The sequence below is a fragment of the Ammospiza caudacuta genome, chromosome 10 (genome assembly GCF_027887145.1).
Source record: "Ammospiza caudacuta isolate bAmmCau1 chromosome 10, bAmmCau1.pri, whole genome shotgun sequence".
Classification (NCBI taxonomy): domain Eukaryota; kingdom Metazoa; phylum Chordata; class Aves; order Passeriformes; family Passerellidae; genus Ammospiza; species Ammospiza caudacuta.
This window is the reverse complement of record NC_080602.1, coordinates 18,716,465-18,733,717: the sequence shown is the minus strand read 5'-3', so window position 1 is coordinate 18,733,717 and position 17,253 is coordinate 18,716,465. Positions and strand designations below refer to the sequence as shown.

The 17,253-nt window shown below is 42.1% G+C and overlaps 1 protein-coding gene across 1 annotated transcript; it reads left to right on the top strand.

Annotated features, from left to right (window-relative positions):
* Positions 1 to 5,227: 5,227 nt before the first annotated feature.
* BTBD1 (BTB domain containing 1) lies at positions 5,228 to 16,749 on the top strand. Its single transcript, XM_058811177.1, has 8 exons — positions 5,228 to 5,625; positions 9,915 to 10,071; positions 10,314 to 10,419; positions 11,847 to 12,044; positions 12,308 to 12,500; positions 13,023 to 13,110; positions 14,609 to 14,755; positions 15,629 to 16,749. Exons 1-8 carry the CDS (start codon positions 5,228 to 5,230, stop codon positions 15,785 to 15,787), a joined length of 1,446 nt encoding a protein of 481 aa, XP_058667160.1. The 3' UTR covers positions 15,788 to 16,749.
* Positions 16,750 to 17,253: the final 504 nt, after the last annotated feature.

Sequence of the window (17,253 nt, the reverse complement as noted above, 5' to 3'; positions counted from 1 at the left end):
AAAAATAGGTAATTTATTAATGGTCAACTACAAAGTAGGAGATTAACTGGCCATTAGATCTTTGTCTACTTTTAGCCTGAGAAGCAGCTCTTACCTTTAATAACTGCCCATTAAATCATGACTACTTTTAGGATTTAACATTATATTAAAACACAGTTGTCTTAATTTTAAATCCACAGTAATCTAAACAAACATAGGTAGTTGAACCTTAAGCAAGCTCATGAAGATCAATGCAAGGATTAAGAGACACTATTTATATCACTTGGAAGCACTGCTCGTCTTCACACAGGGCTCTGCCAAGCAGCAAGCCTTCCTTGCATTATGATGCCAGCTACAAAATGCCATCCTGCTACAAAACAACTTGTGTCATTCAATTTTTATGGAACTGAGCTGATCCATTTTGGAGGCTCTACTTTCCTGCATATGCAAGTGAGATTTTAAGGCAAGAGGAGTCAGTAATCAATAGTCCAGATAAGATGGTGGATTAAAAGGTGAATTAAGAGAAGAATTAAAAGCTTCATGTTTGGGTCTTTTCTTAATGTGTTAATTTGCTGAGAGAGCATCTTAGACCACACATAACTGCCATCCTCTAACTTTAAAGCCCAACCCCTTCTGTTTATGAATTTCTTGTGAGCTGAGGGTGCAACAGGCAATAAGTGATGCTGTACTGTAAATCTCAGACTGCATGGTGCATCAGAGGCAACAAAATGCAGCTCACATGAGGGGCAGGAGGCCACGTGCTGATGATCTGATGAGGATTTGGGGGGGATTCACCAACAACAATCACAGCACCAAAGACAAATCCAAAGAGGAATTAGTGATCCATAACCACTCCGCTTACAAATCTGAGTATCAAAAGCAGAGCTGATTTTTGTGCTACAACCTCTCTATTCACCAAAAAAGAGACATGCCAGAGTACAATTAATAGGCATTATATCAAAAGGGAGCATGTCAATTGTATTGCTTATCTTAAACTGGAAATGGCAAGTGTGATTTCTCAGCAAGAATCTCATTAATTATGTGGAAATTAAGCTGCTAGCTAAATACCCTGATAGAATTGTAGGAAATAAGGATCCTGTCTTGAACACTGCTGTGCCTCAACCCATTTAGCAGGGATTGAAAGGTAAATAGCTTCACAAAATAGTCACTGGTCAGTCATAAAGACATGATGGTCATAACAAATAAAATCATCTCCTCTCCTTTGCTTCTTCAGCTATGCAGTAGCAGAATATTTTTGATTCTTTAAAATATGTGTCCAAGTATAGCATTTTTCATAGAACCAGCCATGTCAGTATTTGAAATTATATGTAAAATAGGTATGTGGTGAGTAGAATTTTCTATGGGTTAAATAATTTGTTTTGTTTTGTAATTACTTTCAGAGAAAAGATGTGATGAATATTGCTGTTGCTCCTTGCTGTATGTTTTTGAAATGCATAAATTGCTGAATGAGAAAGGAAAGAGAAACTGGAGTCCTCAAAAACTTCCATGACACATTTGTATCAGATGTACACATCTCTAAGCCACAATTCTGAAAAAATTCATAGAAATGCTTTAATTAGCAGGAATGTTTATTGTAAGTAAAAATTACTCTACAGTAATAGAAATTAAAGTACAAATCATTAGTACTGTCACTAAAAATGAGAAAAGTATCATTATAAGAGGGCACAAGATACATAATTAACTTAATACTCCAGGACAGGTAGCCAGCACAGGTGAAAATGTGAAATAAAATCCTCAGATACAAGAATTACTTTTAGAAATTACAGTGAAAGAATTATTATGAATTCTAAAAATTCTGAGAATGTTGCATTCTTATGGTCAGTTTTTGAATACAGGTGAATTTATAACAGAGAAAAAAAATACTAGTTTCTCTTATTACAGCTTTTAAAAATCAACATTAAATAGTCACTTTACAAGACATAAGAATAAAACTTAATCCCTTTCCTTAGCATTACTCAGATCCAAGACTGAGTTTTCTGAGCCTGAGTGGATCCTGTGCTCCAGAAACAGGATCTGTTATCTGCAGAGCCCACATCCCAACAGTACAGGGATGCAAGCCAGAGACAAGATAACCACAAGAAGAAGCCCAAAGATACAACATTGTTTTTGTGGTTGTTATTAACTGTAGTTACAAAAAATTACACATTTGAGCAACTGTAATGCTACTGATAATTCAAGTGATGGGAACAGTAATATGCATGTCTGTCATTCACAGCAGTGGCATGTATCAGAGGTAGGGCATTTTTAGAGTTTAATTGAGCATGGAAAGGAAAATATGTCATCAAATGGCTCCAGCCAGGAAGCTTAATCAGAAACAAATCTGTGATTTACTCTGAATTATTCCCTTCCCTCCTGAAGCAGAGAAAGGATGCCCACTGCTTACGAGAACAATTGCTAATCACTGTGAAAATATGAGCCAGCTCAGAAACTCTGATCATAACAACAAACAGCTCCTTGGAGCACACACAAAGCTGAGTTCATGTGGGGAAAAGAAGGAAAGGGAGGAGAATTTAAATCCTTTCAGGAACAAATGGTTGAAAACAATACTCTTAGTAACCTAAAGCTTTTTGATGGCTCTCAGAGAACTGGCCCCGTTTCAGGGCCAGGGAGGCCAGGGCCACTGGGCAGCATTCCTGTGGCCCTGGGACATCCCTGGCATCACAGCTATCTCAGAAACCCCTGCAGTTTGATCACAGCATTCTCTGCTTCCTCCTCAGTCCATGTAAACACTCTGTGTCCTCTCTCTCCCTGCTCACAGGTGAGGGAGCCTCAAGCCTTGGAGAGCACTTCCTTCGTGAATTTCCGCAGAAAAAAGGCACCATGTCAGCATGGGCTTGCTCAGGCTGTTATGGAGATCCTGAAAATTAGCTGCTCAAAAGTGCAGACACTGCCTGACATTCTGTTTTCCTGGCCAGGGATCAGGACAACCTTCACAGCTACATAACATAATACTGTTGAACTTTTGTTTGCAGCCCTTGATTTGTAACCATTTTGATATGTGAGATCAAACAGAACAATGTCTTCTTGAGCTGCTTATATAAATATTTTTTATCCTATACTAATTTCTGCTATTTTACCTAGACAAAACCTGAACACACTGAGAAAGCAAATAATGGGATTGCATTTTAGTGACATTCATATGCAGCCCTTTTGGGAAAAGCATTGTATATTATTTCTGACCTGGACTGGCAAATACAATCCCATGACATCACATTTAAAAATGGCTGTGATCCACCCACTGAGAATGCCAAAGAAAAGCTGGCTGATTTTTTTTTCAAGGAAGCTAGCACAAAGATTACAAGGTGAAACAAATGTCTGAGGCTCATTGTCTACATGAAGAAAAGACCAGTGTCAAAAGGAAATGTGTTACTTAATATTTTCTTAGTTCTCACTTTCAAAACTGTTTCAATTAGTGCATTTGGCATTTAGCTGAACAGATCAGATGGACATCCTGGTCACATTTCTCCTTTTCTTTGTCCCTTGTCTTTGTCTCCTATTCTCCTTTCCTGTTTGGTTTTCTTTTTTTTTTTTTTTTTTTTTTTAGACTTTTATTTTGTTTTATTTTTGTTTCTTTCCCCTCATTTTCTCTGTCCATTTTCTTTCTCAGACCATCACACAGGTCTTTCCATTCTTTTCCTACCTTGCAGAGCTTTGCCTCCTTATGACTGATTTCTCATCCCTGAAGCTGTCTTACACACTGTCTGCCCCAGCTGACCTCCTTTTACTTCTCTGGTGCACCTTTCCCTTTTTCCTCAGCCTTCCTCCATCCCTGTTAACCTCCTCTAGAGTGTTACTGACACTTTTTGCAAACAAGGTTCTCTCTAAGCAGAGCAGTCATGGCTGTTGCTCTCAGCTGACAGATTAACCTGTGAGTGAGCACAGAACAATAAAAGCAAAAAGACAGCAATGACAGAAATGCTCATTAATACTCAGGTCATCCCATCACTGAAAAATAAAAAATCCCATTTAAATGAAAATTATCCATTTGTGCCAAGGTGTCAGTGTTTCACATCTCTGTCCCTAAGCTATCAACAGAATGTTGGCCTCCCCTTCCTTCCCTTCTTTGTCCACCTTGGGAGAGGAAAAGTGCAGAGATGATACCTTCATTCTTCTAGGTCAGCAGTATGATTTTATTTTTAAATATAGCCTCTGTGCAGAGGCTGCTTTCTGGTCGGTACACTATATCTTCTGGTGCCCTTTCCCACTATAGTTTACCCTGATGAAATTGCTTCCATCTCGCTAAAGGCTCTCAAAAACTTGTTCTGCGAAACGGACCACATTTGCTTGGTCTCAGTTTTGTCCTAATTATAAACCTGAATGCAGAGCGGTGACATGTTCTATTCCTCTTTTAGCCACACGCTTCCATAAATGCTGACAAGCCGGGAGCGGTGACAAACAGCTCCGTGCAAATCGCCGCTGTGCTTACAGCACAGCCCCAGCAGATGGCAAAGGGAATCGCCTCCCCTCTGCAGCGGTTTGACAGGGCTGGGAAAACGCAAATACCTCGTGTTCCTTTTCCTTCTTTTTCCTAAAATCTGAGCAGGACAGTGCCCGGGTTAATTCCCTGCCTGCACGCTGAGTTGTGCCAGCGCTGCTGGGGTACAGCGGCCTCTCTGCTTTGGCTCCTGAGAGGCTAAAACACCAAATGTCGATAAACACACTACGTGCAGAAGGACTGTAAGGTGTGTGTGCCTTAAAATGTTTCCACTTTACCTCAGAAATATTTAAAATACGTCAGGGGCCCTTGTTCTGCCTGTTACCGCAGCGGAGCGGGCGTTATGGAAATGAACTTGCATTTCACGTGCCCGAGCACAATCGCTGCCATGTATTCGCTCCCACGGCTGTGGCGTTATCAGCTCCGTGCCTGCCGCGGCGCTCCGTGCCCTGCCCGCCCGTCCGCTCCCTCCCCGCGGCTCGGGAAGGGGATTCCCTGGGCACGGCCGCTCCCGGACGCCTTGACGGGCCTGGCGAGCGGCGCAGTCCCGGGGCACGTCCCGGGGCACACCCTGGGCATACCCAAGGGCACCTCTCCGAGCACCTCCGGGGGCACATCCCGGGCACCTCCGGGGGCACATCCCGGGCACCTCCCGGGTCAGGCCGGGCGGCGGCTCCAGCGGGGCCTGCGCGGGCAGCGGCGCGTGCGCGGCGCAGGGCGGGGCGGCGCTGACGCCGGGGCGGCGCTGACGGAGCGCCCGGCGCGGCCCGGCCCGGCGCGGCCCCGAGGGCGATGGCGGCCGCGGGGGGCGGCCCGGGGGCGCCCGCGGAGACGCCGCCCGCCACCGCCGCGGGTGTCGCCGCCTCCGAGGCCGGCGCGGTGTTGCAGCGGGAGCCGCTGTACAACTGGCAGGCCACCAAGGGCTCCCTGCGGGAGCGCTTCGCCTTCCTCTTCTCCAACGAGCTCCTCAGCGACGTGCACTTCGTGGTGGGCAAGGGCAGCGCCCGCGGCGGCGGCGGCGGCGGGGCGGCGCCCCCCGGGCCCGGGCAGCAGCGCATCCCCGCCCACCGGTTCGTGCTGGCGGCCGGCAGCGCCGTGTTCGACGCGATGTTCAACGGCGGCATGGCCACCACCTCGGCCGAGATCGAGCTGCCCGACGTGGAGCCCGCCGCCTTCCTGGCGCTCCTCAGGTCAGCGCGGGGCGGGGGCGGCCGCGCACGGCCGGGGCTCCGCGGCCCCGCTTGGCCGCCGCTGCCCTTCCTCGCTCCGCGGCCCCTCCCGGCTCCTGTCCCCTCAGAGCCCGGCCTGTCCCCGCTGCCCGTCCCTGCAGGGAGGTGCGGGGAAGGCGCGGCAGTACCTTGTGGGCTCCAAGGTCACACCGCCCCTCCACCGTGTTTTGGTCCCCTCTTGCCCTTTGGTCCCCTCTTGCCCTTTACCCTGCACTGTTTTCCCGAGAGAAGTGCCCTAATTCCATGCCAGCTGACTGTACGTTTAGGGAAGCACTCGGTGGGTGTCTGGTTGGGTGCTTCGATTCAGTGTTTTGGTTTGTTAAAGTAAAGTGATGGGAATTAGTGGGTCCCCTTGGTGTTGCAGCTATCCAGCCGTCTTCTAATAGTGACTAAGAAGGGACAGAGGCTGTTGTACCGAGCTTTTCTTTTCATTTGACGCTTACCTTGAAATTTGATACTTACTTGGAAGTCTTAGTCATCTTCCTGTTCGCTTTTCTTTGTCAGCGATGATAATAAGTTGTTACATCTTTTTGCTATAATAACGCCCATTGTAGTCATGCTTGTGCAGAGAGGGAACGTGCAGCAGAAGGCAGTAAACAGCTGATTTTCACTGCCAGGCCATCTGAGTGTGACCCTGGGAGCGCAGTGATAGCAGAAAGGGTATAAAGTGTGCAAGTGATTTCTAATCTGGGCAGAGTAGGATCTGCTAGTTCACGTGCTCACAAAACTGATGAGTTTACCTACCATTTCTCTTTACTCGCTGTAGTGACAAATAAAATTGATTGTGTTCATAGAAACAGTTGCTAATAGTTTATTTGTGCCTTGGGCTGTGGTGCGGTATAACTTTATAACCTGTATAACCCTAAGGTTTCTATCAGAGAAACCACTCTGCTCGGCAAAAAATATAAACCATAAAATATATAAAACTGTTCTCTGTAATGAACATTTGTGAAACAAGTAATACTGTTTCCTGGAAATAAATATGTAGTGTCTCAGAGTTTTTTGTAATAGGAGAAACTCCAAAGTCTTGGCAAGACTTTGTTCTTTTGCTGAGGCCTAAGAGACAGGAACAATTAGAAGAGTTGCCTGGTCCTTAGGTAATCAAGGGCACAGGAGATAAAGCAAGTGATGAGCACAAAAACCCCATGAGCAGCAATCTCTTTCTGTTGCTGTTAGCAAATGAAGTGTTCTTTGTGGATTTTTTGTGCAGAGGAGCAAGAGGTAGTGGGAAGTGTCTTTCAAGCAAATTGGTTCTGAAGTTTAAAAGTAAATTACAGTGCACATGTATTCGTTTCTGTCTGTATATGTGGGAAAAACGCTGGACAGTGAAAAGTGGCTATAATAATGAAAATAGAAACACAGGAGCAGAGATTTCTAAGAGAGTCCTCAGTAAAGATAAGAAGGATGGCATTTGAACACTGAGGAGTGAATGAAGAGATGTTGTTAGGAGCAGACAAAAGCGCTTGTGTTGGCAGGGCTGCCAGTGCGAAATGGCCAGGGGAGCTGCGTCAGGGAGCTCTGCCTTGTCTGAATGTCACCACACTGCTGGCCTGCTGGAGCTGCTCAGCTTTGCTGTCTGTGCCAGCTCTTCAGGACGTTCTCCCATGCTATGTATATTTCTCTGAGCTTATATTGAAATAAATACACATTGCAGTACCTTGTTAAAAACATATCTAGGGAGAACTTCTGTGATACACGCCAGTGCTGGGCGTCTTCCATGATGGAAACAACATGGGATCTTTTCCTTGACTGAAAGAGGCAGGAATGGTACCTTACACTGTTGACCTCTTCTATCTATCATTAGTAATTCCCTCAGATAATAGTAATTACATTTCACAGACCATTTCTTTAATATTTGAAAATAGCAGTTTGAAGTATATTGGCTAGAAATTAAGTCAGGATCTTTGAATACACATAGCAAATGAACATCAAGTAAAGGAAATGCTTAAATAATGCAAAACTTTCTAGATGTAATTTACTAATTATTTAATGTTCCTCAGCTCATTTCCATTTTATTTACTTGTGGTTTGTTAAGTCGTGTCTGTAGTTTATGTGTTTCATAAGGATCTACTGGCAAATGCTACTTGTAAATTAAAGGAAAAGTTTTTTTAATGAAAAAAAAGTAATTTGACAGATAAATCCTTAAGAGCTGAAATAATATCAAAGTCACAAAGTTTGAATATATTTCCCAATGAAACAACTTTTGTGTGTGTTTCTCACTACAAAATGAGTAGCAATGATCAAGAAAATTCAGCTTGTCTCAGTAGGTTTCTAGTTTATGGTTTCTTTTTGCTGGTTTTACTAAGATTTTTTTTAAATTTTCATTCATATTTTACAATAAGCCAACTTGTCCTTTGATCACAGAATAAAGGAAAGTGATGATATGCCACATGTTAACAGTCTGCCTTCCAAAAATCTTTTCAGAGAATTTTGGCAAGCAGTAAATAAAGGGGTAATCAAGAGTAACTTAAAAAAAGGATTCCTGTATGCTTTTATAATGGTAAAAACATTTCATCTACTGAGAGGATGCTCACACAAGGGGGTAAGGAAGTGCTAACCTGAGAGTAAAGAAAAATAGCATAAAATGTATGAGAGGCTTTTATAGACTGAATGATTGACTGGTCACTTGGAAAATTTGTTCTGGTCACTAAAAATGTTCTTCCACTGTGCACATACATCCCTCAGCTTCCCATTCCCTCATCCTGGATGCCAATAAAATTAGTGATTGTCAGTGCTACTGGGTTAAGTGGAGGAGGAGCAGAGGTGTAAACAGAAAGCTGTGCTAGTTCAGGCATGCCACAGAGGGGAGAGGTAACACAGACACAGCTCCTGGCACACAGGAGCAGGGGATTTGTGCAGGGAGGACACGCCTAGGACTGCACCCTGTTTCTTTGGAAGGTACAGCAGAAAGTGAAACACAAGCCAGATGAGCCCCTCTGGTGTGTCACTTCATTGGCTTCAGATTGGATTCACTTAAGGAATAAAACCAAAATCATGTTCCAAAACCAATATGGGATTAGGTTTTTTTGTTAGGTAAAATGTATACTGCAGTTTGCATGGCAATACTGCTTTTTTTACAGCCTGTTAATCAAATTTTACATGAATTGGACTCTAAGCTCCTATCAAGTCATGCAACAGAAGTTATAGTATTTTAAACTGATTATTTTAAATATTAGAACCAAAATGGAAATGCACCATTCTTGTGCTTTAATGAAGAGCTTGTCAATTTAGTATGTAAAAGTGTACCTGTGAAATATTTGTTTCTTAGAAGTAAATTTGTCAGCAGTTGTGAGGAACAAGTGAGCCCATCATTTTCATCAGCAGGTAATAATAGTTCATAGCTTGCATAAATCAGTTCTAATTGAACTGATGAAACTTCAGTATGAAACCTCTACTTAAAGAAAAAAACAACAGTTTTCATTGTGGAATTCTTGCATTTGCTAGTATTCCCTGGTTTATTATATTTAATTACCTATGTGTGTTGGGGAGAAATGTATTTTTGTAAATCACAGACTATATTCTTGATTGTTATCTGAAAGGTTGATGAAATTTCGCTAAAATTATCCTAAATGTCACCTCTAAGAAAAGTTATTTTTAAAAAGACAACAACTGCTCAGGAAACAGTTTTTTTCCCTGGTATTGGTGGAGGCTCCTATATTCTGGTTCACAGCTTATGCTGAAATCTCAACCAATCCTCTTGCCTCAGGCACTGAAGACAAGCCAGAGCGTGGCAGAAGGGTCAAGGTCATGTGCTAGAATGTACTCCCTTTCCTCTCTGAATACTACAGAGGGGTAACTTTGACACAAGATGTTCTCACAATCTAAGTCCTTGACACTATTCCCTCATGGAGGGGAAGCCAGTGTGCACTGTCAGTAAATGAATTTCAGGAGTACAGCCACAGAGATTTGTGCATTGATATTTTCCTGATGAACTGGGAGTGTGCATTCGTAGGTTAAGTAATTCTGAGCTCAGCTGTTGTTTACAGTTGGGGAGCTATGTATAACTAAGCCAGATCAGTCCTAGGGAGTAATACATATTTAAAACAAACATGTGCCATTAGGTTAACATAATAGTCTTTCTCGAACCTTTTAACTTACCTTCTTTATTTAGAAAGATGCTGTGAGGTCAGCTGTTGCACTGTTCACAGTGCAAATTCTTGGGCTGTTTTCTAAATGCAAAGAGACTGTTGTGTTTGGCTGCCCCTCTAAAGATATGTTTTTATGATCTGTATTTGTGTATTGATTTATAGGTTTCTTTATTCAGATGAAGTTCAAATTGGTCCAGAAACAGTCATGACTACTTTATACACTGCTAAAAAGTATGCAGTCCCTGCCCTGGAAGCACATTGTGTGGATTTCCTAACAAAGCATCTCCGAGCAGATAATGCCTTTATGCTGCTTACTCAAGTAGGTAAATTTAAGCTTAGTTTTGATTTACTAGAAGAATTCCCAATTGGAGGGAAATTACTAATTCTCCTTAATTATGTACTCCTTTGAGATTTTAAGTGCTCTGTAAGGTATAAACACAAAGAGTACTTAGACAAATCAACTTATTTCAATTTATGTCTATATTAGAGGTAAAATGCTTGCTTTTTAAGATTATCAGTTTGTCAGCTTTATGCTTAAGATGTATTTCTTTATCTTTCCAGGCTCGTTTATTTGATGAACCTCAGCTTGCTAGTCTTTGTCTGGACACAATAGACAAAAGCACCATGGATGCCATTAGTGCAGAAGGCTTTACAGATATCGACATAGGTGAGTCACTTGTGTGTCCATGGAATGACAGTGCCCCAGGATGGTTCCTTCCCCCATCTGAGTGTGCAGAGTCCCAGGCACCTCTTCCCTTCTGGGCCATCCACCCCTGCAGTGCTTTCCTTCAGCCTCACTCCTGAGCTGGTGTCCACTGCCCTGTGTCCCCGTTTCAGTAGTGGTGGTGTCCCAGGGCTCCCACTGTGGTGACACCACACTTCATTGAAGGCAAAGCTTTCACTTGCTGAGGGTTGTGCCTCATGCCTGAGGCATCCATAGCTGCTTTTCATGTGCAACAGGAACCACACTGTTCTGTTGCCTCATGGTATTTATCTATTCAGTTGCACAGATCAGGTACAATTAATGAAATCTGCTTTAAAAAAGGAATACATGAACTGCTAGTTTCTGTTTAATCTTCTATCAAAAGCTAGCAGTTGTAAATTTACTTACTCAATTTTGTTGCTACTGTATGTATCTAAGGTTTTACTCCAATTCAGCTAGATTGTGGGAAAAATCCATACTGAAGGAAGGTGTTTCACTGCATAAAGAAATTTTAAAGCCATTGTTAACTCATGTTCAGTAGGATTTGTATTCAGACTGAGCAATCTTTAGTCTTGGTGTAAATCTCAGTCTGTTTTGACTTTCCAATATGCTATTTTCTCTAACTGCAAACATGCCTTACTTAAATTCAAGGCAGATAAAAATTCCCAAAGACAGAAGATTCAGAATATAGAAAGCCATTTATTTTTTGACTTGTATTCAATGATAATTTGTGCATACCTGTTATTGAAAGAAGGCCAGAGGAGTAATAAATACAGGAAAAGTTGCTTTTTAAACATGTACCTTGCCTCAGATCTTGTGTTTCACCTTCAGGCTTTGTGGATAGCAAATATGTCAGTGCTTAAGATGACTTACATGCATCTTTAAACTGGTTTTTGTGAACCACTGCTGCTTGTGGCTGTAGTTGATCCAGATGGGCAGGTGGCTGCCCAGATGAGAATATGATACTGTCATTGTGAGCAACTTGGTTTTTTAGTGTCATCATGAGTAACCTGTTTTTTTAGTAGTCTGCATTCTGCATTCACTATTTGGTGACTTTCAGTTTCGATCTTGCCCTAGCAATGGAAATCCTTCAGGATACTTGTTATCACTATAGAGATTAGTTACACTCTTATGAATCCAGAAGAAAGCTCATATCCTGTCTTCATAGCAGGAAAATTAACTTGTAGTTTGGCATCTATATGTCAAAGAGATTATTTTTTATGTAAGATAAATTATGTGTAATACATATACACACATAATAATAAGACAAAGCTAATAGTCTTGTTATGAATGTTCTTAGTGTGTAATTAGTATTTTAAGCTTACATAGTGTAGCACTGTTACTGGCTTGAATGAAAACTGATCTGAAGCTGCTAACATTTTTTTCTCCAGACACATTATGTGCAGTTCTAGAAAGGGACACGCTCAGCATTCGAGAAAGTCGGCTCTTTGGAGCTGTTGTTCGCTGGGCAGAAGCAGAATGTCAGAGACAACAACTGCCTGTGACATTCGGGAACAAACAGAAAGTCCTTGGAAGAGCTCTTTCCTTAATCCGTTTTCCGCTAATGACTATTGAAGAGTTTGCAGCAGGTGAGTCCTGGAGTTCTTTGTCTTACTGTTAGACCATGTCTCAGTGCTGTTAACTGTGTTTAGATGCTTAACACTCAATTCTGTTATTAATATTGTACAAATAACAGTTGTGATGCACAAATGAAAGCAAAACTTTCTGCAGATTATGCTCTGGCCATTGGAAAATGTTATTGCTGTCTTCAGTTTGTGAATTTTAAATAAATTTTAAATACAACAGCTGGAGTAATCCTTCAAACCATCTTACAAGTTTTATGTTTTCACAGGTCCTGCTCAGTCTGGAATCCTGTCGGATCGGGAAGTAGTAAATCTCTTTCTGCACTTTACTGTCAATCCCAAGCCTAAAGTCGATTATATTGACCGACCAAGGTGTTGCCTTAGAGGAAAAGAATGCAGCATAAACAGGTTCCAGCAGGTGGAGAGCCGCTGGGGCTACAGCGGAACCAGCGACCGCATCAGGTGGGGCTTCACAAACTCTGTGAAGGGGAGACGGAAATGGGTGGGGAGAAAGGGAGCAAGTCATTCACTCTGACTCTTTGGTATAAGATACAGTAGCAGACATGCTGGCTCTGTTGCACACATTTGATCTTTTCCATTTTTTTAGCTATTACATCCGTGAGATAAAAACAAGAATGAGATTCAGGAGGATTGGGTGCATTCTAGAATGATTGGGTGTTATCTGTATATTTCTTTTTCAAATACCAAGTCTTGATCTGTTTTCATTTTGGAGATACTGAAAAGAATCTGGTTATGTTTTGTTTATTAATACTGAATATCTTGAGGAATTAGCAAAGCTTTAACCTATGAAGCTGGCAAAGCATTTTTCTTAGTATTGAAATCTAAACAAAAAATGCTATTTAAAAAAAATGCAATGCCATTCTCAGTTTACTTCCCTACTCTTCAGTGGGAGTCTTTTTCCTGCTTGAAATAAGGTAACACACTCACCAGAGTTATTTGAATTCCTTTCTTGTGTCTTATCAGGTTCACAGTTAACAGAAGAATTTCCATAGTGGGATTTGGATTATATGGATCTATTCACGGACCCACAGACTATCAAGTTAATATACAGGTATAGTATATTATGTTTAAACAGGCTTGTACACTTGTAGGAACTTACAAAAGGAAGCTACACTTGTAGCACTTGCAGAAGCTTTGGTCTATATTTGGGAGGGAGCAATTGACAGGCCAGGAGTCTAAGCTGTGTTTTGTCACAAGTGGGCTCAAGTGGGTGATTAGGTAAAAGAACTGTGGAACTCTGCTCCCTTTCTCCTGTATTCTCCTGTCCTTCAATCATTTTCAGTGTAGGTGTTTCTCAACATCCAGCTTTTTTCCTCTTTTCTCAAGCCTTTCCTAATAGGAAATATGTACTGATATTGCACTTGGGTATGTTATGTTCTTCAGTAGCCTGTGTGCTTCTTACAGAGATTTGATTTTTGTAATTGTTCCTTTTAGTTTCTTTTGAATAAGCCTCCTCATTTTTCTCTTTTTGAGGTTTAGCACAGCTGTGGGGGATTTGCTTTTGTTGTTCATGTGGGAGTGTTGACTCTCAGTATATTATGGACACTGTTACATAGTGTTTCCATTATGAAATTTTGAATCTGATCCTGCTCATCACTCAGTACCAAATCAAGGGTTGCGTTTCTTCCTACTGAGCAATTGGTTAGCAGGCTCATGAAGTGGCCAGTGATAGCATCTAAAAATGTCCTCCTGCTTCTTGTCCTGATGTGACCCTTGCCCTGTCCCAGCAGGCAATTGAAGACACCACTAAAATCATATTTCCTGCTCTTGTAGCCTGTTAGATCCCTCAGCATGTTGTGGTCAGGATTGTCTTCTAGGAGTATTGATCCAGCACTATATTTTTTTTCCATTTTGAGTGGAATTTCAGTCTATTTGAATTATTTTTCTCGTAGAGATTAGTTTTGTTTAGATTCTAAGCTTTTTAGCAAGATATTAGGATTCCATGACTGGCACAGTTTTACCCTGTGCTATTACTACACTGGAACTAGTGATTCTTACTCACTACTGAAATTGAAGGCAAAATAAACATTGTGTGTGAAGACAAAATAAAAAATCTGAGTAGAATTTTTATACTGAATCAAGATTGGAAATAAATTGTATAAAACATAACAGCACAAGTTTTTGTTTTCTTTTATGAAGGTGTCATTGACTGCCGACATTATCTGTAAGAACTTGTTTTCTAAACTAGCCACAGGCAGCAAATGAGATTCCCTCATGTGGGCTGTGAAGGTGTACAGAGATCAGCAAACCTAAGCCCAGGATTAGATGTTGTATATGCAGGTCAGGAGCTGGAGGTGTGAGAGCTGTTCTCCATCTCCCAAGCACAGACTTTCACCTGGCTGGAGCAGTGCCCAGAGCCATGTTCCGAGCTGCTGTGTCAGCTCCAGTCAGGAAATCACAGCTCCCTTCCAGCTGGGATTGCACTGTCCTTGCATTAGGCTGGGTGGGGTAGGCAAGTGTTTGCTTGCAACTTTCTCACGTGCATGCAGTCAGAGCCTTTCTCGTGCCATAAAGCTCCATAAAGCTACAATGTTCCTGCTTTTTCCCAGATAATTGATTATGAGAAGAACCAGACACTGGGACAGAACGACACTGGGTTTAGCTGTGATGGAACAGCCAGCACCTTCAGAGTTATGTTCAAGGAGCCCATAGAGATCCTGCCCACGGTTTGCTACACAGCTTGTGCAACCTTGAAAGTAAGAATGTCTAACAGGACAGAAGAAAGTGTTACTTTGATGCAAGAGTTATTCTTTTATCAGTCTTCTGATGGGAAAATGTCTTCTAAATCTTGCATTTATTTTAACTTTAGGGCTAAAGAAGGACGCAGTTAGAACTCTGCTGTAATTTGTAAGACTGTTACATCTCTTCTGGGCCACAGCATGGAATTCATAAGTGGATCCTTTGTGCCTTCCCACGTTTTTGCTTGATGTAGGAGTTAGAATAGTTCTAATGGAGGTCACTGGTTCTGTGTGGGAAAAAAGCACTATCTAGAAAACATAATCTGGCAGCTCTCTATCAGAATTTAAGTTTGATTTCTTTTATCAAGGATATTCTAACCACTAGCTAAATTCAAGAAAACAGCTTTTTTTATCTCTTTCTATATACTGGCGCAGAAATAATAGGCAAGAATTACTTGTTCTCAGAAAGTCTCCTCTTAGTGTTGTGGACAAATTTATTTCTCAAAAAATTTTAATGTTCTTCTAAATATAATTTCCTATACAGAAATCAGAGTTTGGTGGGTTGGAAAAATACTGCACATAAAAAGCAGCTGAGTCAGGGAACTAAGTAAGAATACAGGCAACCTGTGTGATAAGGAGAAATACTAGAAAGTATTCATTACTAGTTGGATAAAATCAATGGATTTAAGTCTGCTGTCAGAGAAATATATTTTTGCTATTTAGACATAGGCCCTTGCTTCTGTTGCCTGTGATTTTGTATATAATTTATATGATGTGGGTACAGAAATTTTATACTATTAAAATAGCCCAAGTCAGTTGTGCTTGACCACCAGCAATTTTTGGGTCCTGCCTACTTCCATTCTGTTGCTAATCTCTTGTGATGCTTTTCAGGGTCCTGATTCCCACTATGGAACAAAAGGTTTGAAGAAAGTGATCCACGAATCTCCTACTGCTAGCAAAACATGCTTTGTCTTTTATAGTTCACCAGGTAACAACAATGGTACATCAATAGAAGATGGACAGATACCAGAAATAATATTTTATACTTAGTTTCACATGATGATCTGCAATGTGTTGGTGTCTTAGTGGACTTCAGCTCACTATTGGCAGCAGTTAAAAAAATTCTGTTAAATTACTTTAATGTGTAAAAAGAAAAACTAATTTGTTTGAGGGGTACCAGAAAAGCTATTTTTTTTCCGCATCGTTTTTGGTAGATTGTAATTTAGTTTTTCCTCTAAACGAAATGTTAATAGAATAAGTACTCTGTATATTGAAAAGTTTGTTTTAAGTAGTACCTTGTGGTTAATTACTTTGTGTTTTCATCCCTTTGTTTCTCATGTAGTAAAATTCATTTTTTGAACTGGAAAATCCTTACTTGTTATGAACAACTTGTGTATGTTTTCTCCAATCTGTCCTTAAAAGACAGTAAAGCTGCTGCTGCAGTCCCATCTTGCACTTCTTTCCAAAATGACCTTGGATTGACCCTATGGACATGGATTGCTACTGTATTTTTTTGAAGTACGTCAGCAAAGCTGCATTCATATTGCCATCATCTTGACTTTTTCCAAGAGCCATGGAGAATTAATGGACTTTGCACTGCAGAGAACATCTGCAGCAGCACTGAAGAAATAAATATCAAGTCAAATTCAGCAAGAAACAGATCTTTCGCGAATCTCTCTTAATTCAGAAGGGCTGTTTTGGAATATAGAACTGGTTATGCAAATAGCCACTGTATATATACATATGTGCCTATAAAAGATGTATAATGTGAAAATGAGCATACGAGACTTGTAATGATGTTATTTTATCACTGGATAGTCTAATACTAAAAAAATGAGTATAAACCTAAGGATTATTGGTGTGCAAGGAATTTTACAGATTGCATACAATCATTTGATGCAAATGCTGTATGTATATAGTATTCAGTGCTTTGCAGTATGTACCATGTAGTAACAGAATGGCTTGGTGTACAAAGACCTGTACCCTCTCCCACGTCATACTAAAATTTAAGAATGCAGGAGAAAAAATAAGAACATTTCCTTTCTTAAGGGTGAAAATGGGGAGGTCACGCAGGTTTGGGGTGTCCAAAGGCTGTGTGTAGAACAAGTGTCTGTCAAACGTCCGGCTCTGTGCACATCCCGCCAGCGCTCTCCTGTCCCCGGGCACGGCGCTGTGCCGGGACAGGGACGGGGCTCGGCCGGGCTGTGCGGGAGCAGCCGCGGCGGGCACAGGGCGAGGCTGTGCCGGAGCAGCCGCTGAGGGCACAGGGCCGGCCCGGCCGGGAGCAGTCGCTGAGGGCACAGGGCGAGGCTGTCCCGGAGCAGCCGCGGCGGGCACAGGGCGAGGCTGTGCCGGAGCAGCCGCTGAGGGCACAGGGCGAGGCTGTCCCGGAGCAGCCGCGGCGGGCACAGGGCGAGGCTGTGCCGGAGCAGCCGCTGAGGACACAGGGCCGGCCCGGCCGGGCCGTGCGGAACACGCAGGCGCCTCGGGGCGGGCCCGGCGCGGTTGCCGGAAGG